Source organism: Olea europaea, chromosome 10 (genome assembly GCF_002742605.1).
Source record: "Olea europaea var. sylvestris chromosome 10, O_europaea_v1, whole genome shotgun sequence".
In the NCBI taxonomy this organism is placed as follows: Eukaryota; Viridiplantae; Streptophyta; class Magnoliopsida; order Lamiales; family Oleaceae; genus Olea; species Olea europaea.
This window is the reverse complement of record NC_036246.1, coordinates 42363720-42374548: the sequence shown is the minus strand read 5'-3', so window position 1 is coordinate 42374548 and position 10829 is coordinate 42363720. Positions and strand designations below refer to the sequence as shown.

The 10829-nt window shown below is 35.5% G+C and overlaps 1 protein-coding gene across 1 annotated transcript; it reads right to left on the bottom strand.

The window, feature by feature from the left end:
- Window positions 1–202: 202 nt before the first annotated feature.
- On the bottom strand, window positions 203–7859 carry LOC111400698 (lipid phosphate phosphatase 2-like). The gene is made up of 7 exons (XM_023028089.1): window positions 7641–7859; window positions 7252–7339; window positions 7054–7163; window positions 6843–6936; window positions 6069–6253; window positions 650–713; window positions 203–342 (listed from the first exon to the last, which is right to left on the bottom strand). The coding sequence occupies exons 1-7, from the start codon at window positions 7857–7859 to the stop codon at window positions 203–205; spliced, it is 900 nt and encodes a 299-aa protein (XP_022883857.1).
- Between the last annotated feature and the right edge of the window lie 2970 nt (window positions 7860–10829).

The following is a 10829-nucleotide window of genomic DNA, read 5'->3' as shown; positions in this document are numbered from 1 at the left end:
CCATAAGAGAAATTTGATAAAGTGATCAAAATTGTGAAAAGGCAAGAAATTTCACTTTTGAAAATGAAAATTTTCATCTTGAAAAGTCTCTCCACGACTTTTTTGAGACGAAATAACCAAATCATCATTTTTTTAAACAGAAAAAGTGAAATTTCTTGTAGCTTGATACTTATAATTTGCCTCTGGTTTTCAAGTTCTGAAGTCAATATCTTCTTCCAATTTCTACATCATCTAATAAATCTGGGCTGGCGTTTCTTGAACTGGATCCCAACTGCCCTCTCTTATACGAGGAATGAAGACCATTTTCTTCCAAAATTCTGATAAATACATGAGTTGCCCATCCTGTAAATTATTAAAAAGATTTAAGAATAAATTGTGCATTTGAAGAACATTTTATAGTTATTTTACAATTAAAATTCAAAATAGATCTCTGGTTCAAATCTTGCTATTACCTTTTTATGAAATTGTGTATTGTTAGCTTTGAAAGGATAAATCGTAAAGTGTTTCAAACGAGAGTCTTAAGGTGGGAATTACTTTTAGGGCAAGTAACTTATTCTAACATATTTGAAAACAAAAATTTAAGTAACTTTTACTTATTTTTAAGCTATACACGCTCTCACTGGGTGGGATGGTGAAATCGTTTACGCACCATTGATGTCCTGTGGGAATGGGAAGAATTGCAGATAGCAAAACGAAGATACCAATAGGCCTACATTAAACCAAATGGACCGGTGATATATATTGTTGTTCAACATCAAAAGAATCATGTGTGGGAATGAAAGTGAAACAAGGAACGGAAGTGGAATAAAACTAAAATTGGAGGCGCAAGATGAATGCCATGCGACCACATAGCAATATGGCCATGCGATTGGAGAGGCCAGTTTGAAGAACTCCATAACAAATGACCATTGGAGGTCGTTTCTGGCGGCTTTTGGAGGGTTTCTTGCAACCTTTCAACATGGTTTTGGCACCAATTCGTGGCATTGATTGAGGCTTATAAATAGGCCATGGATGATCAATGAAAAAAAAATATAGAAATATTATTACAAACATATGATGAACATTCTTTCATTCCGCAAGGAGACATCAAAATCTTCTTCATCCATATTCAAATTCCCCTAGTGTTCTTCAAGTTTTGGAGAGTCACACAAGTGCTTAAGTGTTTGATTCTCTACAAGGTTTGATTAATCCTACAAATCATTTGCCGCGAGATCATTTAAGCACCAAAATTGTTACCGAGAGGGGGCAAATATCGTTTGAGGACAACGATATAGTGTCGTGTTTCAACCTTTCATATTGAGTTTGTTCTTCACGTTTATTTCATCTTCTTGATATTATCTATCTTGGTTCTTCTCCATTTTTCCTGGTGTTGAAAATTCTCCAACAATCTCAAACGATAATTGGCAATGGAGAACAAAAATCATTTTGGCGAGATCAAGTTGATAAAGATCTAGATTTTGGTTGAAATGTTCAATGGGACAAAACATCACATGAAGGCAAAATCCGGATTTAATACCGCTACCAAAATCAACACTACATTGGAAAAGGAAATCTAGAACGTTTGGAAAGAAATGATTGAATCCAATTTATCGCAAATGGAGAAACTCCAGATAAGTGCTATATAATTCATTTAATTCAATAAGTGATAGGTGGTGATTCTATGGTTGAATAGCCAAAAAAATAAAAATAAAATAAAATAATTCCTGCCTATTTGTGTCAAAGACCATGATTTTGAACCTTTTCGGTGTGCATAATTTACTTGGATAAACTGGACCATAATTTTGCTCAATCTGGTCTTGACACATGTTATTGGAAAAAGACAAAACTCACTAAATGAACATTGCTTGATGCATAATTGTTTGGCAGTTAACTGTCCTCATTTGTGAATGGGCATGAGCATGTTTGATAGGCCAACCGTTGTGTTTACATCTTTGTTGAATATGAATTTGAAAAGTGCATGAGGTTGTTAAAGATGAGACAATCTATTTGTGTGTTTATAGGTGGAATAAATATTCAAACATTAATTGTCTTTTAATTAAATACATGTCTGTAAATACGTTTGCATTTAAAGGTTAGTAATGTATATATTTTGTTGAAGGAATTATGCATTCCTTCATCAGTAACTGCTTTTAGTTAATTGACAATTAAATGTAATTATAAGTTTAAATGAAAGTGCACATCCTTTCACTTATGTCCGTTGCGTGCATAATGGAAATCTGGTAAATTCTTTGCTTGGCATAAAACCTGTTTCTGTTGGTAACTTTAATCATCTATTCTGAACCTTACTGGTTGTCGATCTCTTTGGAAATAAATGACATTAGAGAATTGTATCCTTTCCATTGAAATCCATTAATGGGTGTTGATCAATAAATTATTGATTTAAATCAGTTTTATTAAATGATGATTCTGATATGAAAAGTTGTTAGAAATAATGAATGAAATCATGAGAACTTGATTGTACATAAATGGCTGCATGTGTTTACTCACATTAAATTTATTAAAGGGAGTGAAAAATATGGGAAAGAAAGAATCAAGTAACGGTCTGATTGGTTAATTCTGGATTGGTTCTTTTGGTGTTTTTCTTTTTTTATATTTATTGAGAAAATAAAGCAGTTCTAGTAGAAAGTGCTTGCAAAATTATTGAGATATGAAAACATCTTATAGAGCAAAATTTGAGTTTGCATATGATTGCGACAAAACGTGATTTTGTCCAAATGTGAATAAGGTGAACATGTACATCATAGTTTGATATGATACAATATTATCTTATGTCAAAAAGCGATAAGTCGCTTATATTTGGAGAAATAGTAAATCTTGTGAATCAAGATGTTTAGTTTTATTTATTGATGAATTTGACTTCAATTGTGGAACCAATTGAGTTGCTTTATGCTTGAAAAATATTAATGGTCTATGAGATGACATTGATCAAATTGTGTGATCAAAACTAAAGATAGTTGGATTGAAAGTCATTGTGACTTAACGACCACTATCTGAATATACTTAAACTTTCACAAATGTTATCAAAGTCAATTGAACTATGAAAGAGTTAATGAACTCTAAGTTCAAGTATATTCCCAAATGTGGGGGTTATTAATAACGCTTGTGAACTTGTATGAGAAGTTCAAGATATAATATTACAAGATTGCATGAGAATTCCTAATTGAGGAATTGTGGGGGTAACTTAATATAAAAGTTAAAATTCCCTAAATATTTTAATCATAAAAATATATCTATGAAGGAGAAAATGTGGAAAACCCCTATATATAATTATAAGGATGGATATACTAAGTCTAAGGTGGATAAATTGGGTGAAAGCCGATTATGGCGTTTACAAAACAATTTGAATATTTAAAATATATTCATGCTATTGAAAATCAGTGTAATAATTCAATGATTACAAGTGAATACCCAAGTATGAAATCCACAATAAAAGTGATTTGACTAGTGTAATGATTTGATGGAAATCATCCAATGATGTTTTGAAAATTAATAAGGATTTAAATAAAGCGTGTGAGAAGCATGTGGCTTTTTGGTGGTGACGAGTTGTATCTATCAAATGAATCGATCATTGGTAGCTATATTTTGATAAGATACTGCGTCACATGAAATGAGAAGTAAAAACATATAAGTCTTAGAGGTGACATCACAAGATGGAATAATTTCTAAAGAGAATTTAGCGGATCTTTTAACTAGACACTAAATAAAATTTATTGGCATCTACTTTGATAGGATGGGGTTGACACTCCTAAGCTATAAAGATCCACCAATGATGACAACCTTACCTGTCATTGCTCAAAAAGTAATCTACGGGTTCAAAGAGTATCAACAAGTCATTCAATATGTGGATGATTGCAGCATTATTTAAATCCGCAATAACCCTATCTTAATGAAAATAATGTTGGTTGTTACTAAAGTGAGGGTTGAGCAATTAAAACTCTTGATGAAGTTCAGTGCTAAAACACAAGTACTGGAAGAATTGGTGCCACCTCGATTGAGAGTTGAAGTTTCTCCCTTAAAAGTTTGTTGAATAGGATGAGCGCAAGGCTATAAAAGCGCTAAGCAAGTTGAGGAACTTGAGAACACATGGTACTCATGTGTGTGTTCTAACCGGTATTGTCACATGAAATAATTGGTTCAAAGCTACGACTACCTTTGGTTCCGACTTTACCTTGTTTGGATTGCACTATGATTAGATTCAAATCAAAAGATATCTAATCTTTATACATGGGTATCGTACACTTTGAATATGAGATCTTATTGAATGTTGAACAAGTGGGGGATTGATATATATTGTTGTTCAACATCAAAAGAATCATGTGTGTGGAATGAAAGTGAAACAAGAAAGGGAAGTGGAATAAAACTAAAATCTGAGGCCTAAGATGAATGACATGCAACCGCATAGCAATATGACCCGAAACTGGAGAGGCCAGTTTGAAGAACTCCATGCGACCTCATGGAGTTATACCATGCGGTTGCATGATAGTAACAAGTGATTGTTGAAGGTCATTTCTGGTGGCTTTTGGAGGGTTTCTTGCAACCTTTCAACATGGTTTTGACACCAATTCATGGCATTGATTGAGGCCTATAAATAGGTCATGGATAATCAATGAAAAAAAATATATAGAAATATTATTACAAACATATGATGAACATTCTTTCATTCTGCAAAGAGAAACCAAAGTCTTCTTCATCCATATTCAAATTCCCCTAATGTTCTTCAAGTTCTGGAGAGTCACATAAGTGCTTAAGTATTTGATTCTCTACAAGGCTTGAGTAATCCTACAAACCATTTGTCGCGAGACCCTTTAAGCTAGCGATGACAATTTAAACCGTTAAAATCGAAAATTGCGGTTAACCAAACCAAATGGGGCGAAAAAAATCGAACCGATTGTGCAATGGGGCGAATATGGTATTTGATTTTGATGAACCGGTTCATGACGGTGCGGGTATGATATTTATGCCGTCAAACCGAAACCAAACCGATTACCTTCTTAAAAAAATCATTCTTTTATTAGGGATGATAAGATTTAGTAAGGAGGAAGTTGATGAAGAGGTACTTTTTTTCTTTAAATCTTAGTTAAAACCATTCTGGATTAGGTAGTATCGTTGTATTCTCTATTTACATTTCTTATTTACTATATATGAATCAATTTTGAGTGGTGACCTATGCTAGTAAGAGTTGTGGGGAAGAATGAAGATTGAATATGAGTTAAGGTTGAAGCTTTTGAATTATTGAGCATGAATCAAGTAATTACAATGCACAAAATCAAGAATGAAAAGGAAAAGTTTAGTATTGTTATATTCATAATATTGTTTGTTAAATTTGTATTTTGCAATTGAAATTTGGGAAAATGTTTGTATTTTCGTTTGGAATATTGTGTTTTTGTTTTCATTGACTCTCTTTTCATAAATTGTTTTATATCAATTTGACAGATGGACCTATAAAAAATAATTTATTTTCGTGGTTATTAACCGAACCAAACTGAGTCGAACCGAGATACGAACCGAACTGATTTACGTGGTTATGGTGCAGTTATGGTATGGCAAAAAATTTGACGGTTCGATGATGGTTTTTGCCGAACCGAAATCGAACCGTTGCCATCCCTACTTTAAGCACCATAATTGTTACTGAGAGTGGACAAATATCGTTTGAAAACAACGATATAATGTCATATTTGAGCCTTTCATATTCAGTTTGTTCTTCACGTTTATTTCATCTTCTCAATTTTCCCCAGTGTTGAAAATTTTCCAACAATTAGTACAATATATATTTACACAATACACTAACTTGAAGAATTCTTATACTTCAAATTTAGCTGAAGACTAAGTTTTAAAAATTGAACAATGCCATAGGTACAGGATTTTTTGATAGAAAAATCTTACAAACAACGCATGGTGCAATATCATTGGAAGATGAAAAAAAAGTCCAATCATGTTTTGCCACATCAGTGTTGATACAAATTTTGTTAGAATTTTCCTGTACTCATGACTTTATTATTAAAAATTTACTCATAAATACTTAAGTTTGAAGCAAATAATTGTTTTGAAGTGAAAAAGTTAAAAATAAGTAATGATCCAGCAATTACATCCATAAAATGATGCCAATAATCGTCCACATGAGAAATTGCGACAAGTGTGGCGAAGAGATATGGGAGGAGAACAATGCAAAGTTTTGCAGCATGGCCTCTTCCATCAAACAATTTTATTTTCCCACACAAATACCATGAGAGGTATCCCAGACCAGCAAATGACCCTGAACATTCACAATAATCAAGTGAGACGAAAATAAACTACGCAAACAGAAAAAAGTAGACTGATTTGGACTACGTGGTCAGCCGAATATCTTATTCTACACAACAAATTCCAGGGAAAGGTGACTACTTGTGCCAAAAGATAATAATTTGTTAGCTCACTTCTTATTAGAGTGAAAAATCAGCAGTGACAAGTGGACCCACAATAATCCACTATAAATTTGTATGTTTGTCCTTCATGTTGATGATTTCATTTTGATTATTATTAGAGCTGGGGAGAAAGCTTTATTCTATAACAATTTATGGATATGAAATAAAAGGAAAAATGCCATGCCATGTCTTTACCTCATGTAAAACACGTTTATGAGTGCTTATAAGCTACTCAAACTCTATTTTCATTCACACATTTCGAAAAATCAAAAACTTTTACCTATTTTTGAACCACAGTTTCGTGGGACCCAACGTTCATAAGCACAATCCTTAAAAGATTAGCCAAGCAATTGTTAGTCCATAATTCAAATGTTCCATTCGACTAGTAATACATAGGAAGACAAGCTGATAATCTATAATTCAAATGTGAAAGCTACTTACAAGAGGAATGCCCACTTGGGAAGCTTTTATATCCTTCTCTAACAAGTTTTACATCTCCTGTGCACATAACATCCCCATTCAGAGGATCAAATACCTGGACATACCCAACAGAACATTCTTAAACAAGTTAAACCATATTGTAAGAACATCGATTTGTTAAAAATCGACAATGATAACAAGATTTCCTGTGAAGCTTGTCGAGAATAGACACCCCTACACCACCTGGGAAGCACCGGTAGGAAAAATTGGGACGAGGTCGTCCAACAGCATCATTTATTGAATCCGTGACGACTGCAGTTACCAAAACAGAATATAGAAGACCTATAAATGTACATATCGAACGAACTAGCCATTCAATGAGACATACCTCAACAGAATATTTATGCAAAAACGTTGAAGAAACTGATACCCAAAACAGCATAGTGCAAATCATAAACATCCCTTTTGTAGAAATAATATAAGAGAAATTTGACATAGGGCAAAAGTACTGCAAATATCTGAAAAGGAACATATAAAAACTGTGTTAAATTATTCACTCAACTTATATTGTAGTTTCAGTTTTAGGCATTCTGCCCTGCTTGAAATACTGTAATGATATCTAAAACATGTAGCTATGCAAAACATATAATTTTTGACAAGTCTTGTTTTCGAAATGTATTTTTATGAAGAAACAAGAAAAAAAAATGAAGCCCAACTTGTCTAACAAGATGCATTTTGCCTATCGAACGATAAAAGTAATGCACAAATAGATTTTTCATAGCATGTAAGAATTTCTGCTCTTTAGAAGATACAACATACCGGAACAGCCCACATAGGCACAGTGTCTGATATTTTCAAAGGATACTTTAGATAAGTCATTATATTGGAGCTGACGTAACGATGAAACGGTTCAATTGCATTTAAACCAGCATCTATTGCTGCGAGGACAAGGAGGATCGACCAGTCGTGCATGTGAACACGGAGGAGCTTCGACCCGTGGGATTTTATGGTGTGCCCTAAAAACTGAACCTCCGGCATTTTGATAATATAATCTACAAAAAGAGAAACTTAACTAAAAAAATGACACAAAATCATTGTAGATCATGCCTGTGTTATGTCCATATCCATGCAGATCATCCTGATAAGATACCAACTGGAAAGAACAAGTTGAATTGTGGAATAAGTGATTATTTGATTAAAAACGGATGATTGCAGAAACTGGAATGAACATAAAGCTTGAAGAAGGCTATAAACAAGAACAAACAACTCTACTACTCACTCAAATATTTGCCTATCTTCTACCCTCCCTTCTACCTTTATTTATAGCAATTTCCTAACTAATTCCCCTCCCACTTGCCCTTGTAACAGAATTCTGTTGCTATCCCTCATTCTTGAGTCTTCTGGGTTCTTCTAGGGTTAGATGCTTATCAATGCCCCGGGGTTCCAAAGACACCTTGTCCTCAAGGTGAAAATTAGGGCCAATTTTCATCATACAAATCAAAATCTGAACAGGCCAGAATCAAGCAGAATGTTGCTAGGTTTAATATCTTTGTGTACAGTTCGAAGTCGGTATTGTTAATGCAGATAAGACCTCTTGTTACTCCCAAGCATATGTTGAAGCGTGTTGGCTAGTTAAGAGCTAAACTTCTATTCCCAATTAATACTTGATCAAGACTCTTGTTTTAGAGATGCTCATGAACAAGCAACGATTTATCTACCTCGATGCAACATCCATACACTTTCCCCAGATTACAGCGTTGCACAACTAATATAGTGACACTCTTCGCAACAAATTGACTCTTTCCTTGATGTGATGCCACTGGCATTGCGTATTAGCAACAACTCTCAAAGGGGTTTCATCAGTCTCTTTTATTAGGTTAAAGTCTATGAAATCCAATTTTCCCTTGGCATATATATGAAAAACACGCCATCCTAGACCCATCCACTTAATAGGAGCTAGAATTCCAATTTCTGCAAACTTAAGTTTTACAGTAAAATTACCATTCTCAAGATCCAATCTATAGTATCTCAACGTTCCAGCAGGAATTCGAGCAGTTTGAAACAACTCGGAGTCAATAGCAGGAAATTGGGACGAAGAAGAGCCTTCATAGCATGGGCTGTTGCTATCAGAAGGCTGACCAATATTGCTAACTGCCCATCTGTCTGTACTGCTTGTGTAATGTGTTGTAGGACCAAGAGACTCTTCGTCCATCTCATATACAATGTGATCTAAACCACCACATTTAATGGCACAACTGGCATTCAACCGAGTATCTATCATGAGTATGGTATCCAACGAAACTCCATAGCCAGTAGTCCCTATCCACTGAATGCCCGAATTTTGATTCAAAGATGGGTTGGGTACCGATGTAGGGATTGAAGAGGGAGTCGCTATCATGCGAATTGGGGAGAGAGATGTTGTATTCACGTTGCAGGAAGGAAACAGACTTGTATTACAGATTGGGCCTGGTTTTCCTTGGGCTTTCAATATGAAGTTGATTTGTACTGATTGGGCCCTCTCCAAAATCAAGCCCACAGGTTTTACAATATGAACTTCAACCCTATTTGCTAGCCCATTGACATATTTCTCCTCTTGTCCGTTCGTTGATGCCTTTATCTTGTCCAGCTTGTTTTGCAGTGGACTTCCTAGTTCAAAAACCTTCGATGAAGGAGAAGCTAGGGCTTCCAACATCTCTTTTTCTTTGGTAGTACCTTCATGTTGCAGTCCCACACTTTCAAGATTTCCACTCATGGCTGCCTTAGGATGAATCAATGTTTCTATAGCCTTCTCGGTAGCCTCCATTGGTTACAACATTCTGGCCATGATCTGGGTTAAACATTCCACGGACCCTTCCACTCCAGATAAGCACTGAATTTTTTTTTTCAATTTCTTCATCTTCTTTTCCATTGCATTCACTCGGCTTTCTATCTTCTTCTTGGCCAGCAGATCGAACCTGCTCTGATAGATCTGATGGAATTTTGGGATGATTAGATCATCAAAACTAGAGTATCCAATAGGCTGCGAGAGATCTCCATAAGAAGTAGGATTATAAAGACCCAATTTATAAGAGTTGTAATAAGAAAAGATCCATGGAAATACTGGACCTGCAGCCCCTTATTTTTATTATGATGCTCGTGTGTATTTTTCTCCTTCCACCGATGGTAAAGTCGATTTCCTAGTTGCAGCAGATTAGTTCTTAAATCTGGAGAAATCGGTTGGTTTTTATGGGTGTAAATAATAGTTGGGCCATTTATCCTTACTCCATATAGGCCCATTACATCTTGGGTTTGATTAAATGAAATTTTGCAATTTCCTTGTTGGGCCATCTCTCTACTATAATCCAAACCCACTATCTTCACCCATTTTTCATCTGTCATCTTCTTTGGAGTCGGCTTAACCAGTTGCTCTTCCATTACAATGGCTAAAATGTTCGCCACGGGGATTACCCATGCCTCAGACTGCTGGTGGTACTCCTCTTCAAGTGCAGGGCTCTCTAGTTGTCGATTTCGGTACTTTGGTCTCCATTGTTCGCCCAGTCCTTCTTTCACTTCTCTGTTTCCTTCCTTCACAACTGGCGTGTCCCACTCTTCTCCCATGGGCCCCTTGTGAACCTTAGGTAGTAACTGAACCCCTGTCACACTAGTCTTCCCTCCTTCTAGCGCCAGTGGAATTTTTGAAAATCGAAACTCATACTTCTCCTCTTCCTTCGATGGTGGTGGCTGTTCATTCTTTGTCTCCCAGAGTGCTGTCGTCCAGTTCACCACCCTCCCCGGCTTACCTTCTGGAATTTCTTCAACAATCGAGATCTGCTCCTCATGGAATTGAGCCAACGTCAACGCCTTCAATTCTTCCCAGGTTTGTATCGGACAGCAGCAGTCTATCTCTTGAAACCATGCCCAAGCCTCTCCAAGGAAGCAAGCGACTGCGGCTTCTACTTTCTTCCTCTCCGGTAAGTTTCGATTCATGTTTATGCATTGTTCTGCCTCAAACAGCCATGAATCTAAATT

Excerpts from the sequence above, each read along its gene's own strand:
- LOC111400698 (XM_023028089.1), bottom strand. The coding sequence starts at position 7,859 with ATGCCGGAGGTTCAGTTTTTAGGGCACACCATAAAATCCCACGGGTCG. Across the intron at positions 7,164-7,251 it reads TTTGCACTATGCTGTTTTGG|GTCTTCTATATTCTGTTTTG; the intron begins GTATCAGTTTCT and ends GTACATTTATAG. Across the intron at positions 6,937-7,053 it reads GCTTCCCAGGTGGTGTAGGG|GTATTTGATCCTCTGAATGG; the intron begins GTGTCTATTCTC and ends GGGTATGTCCAG.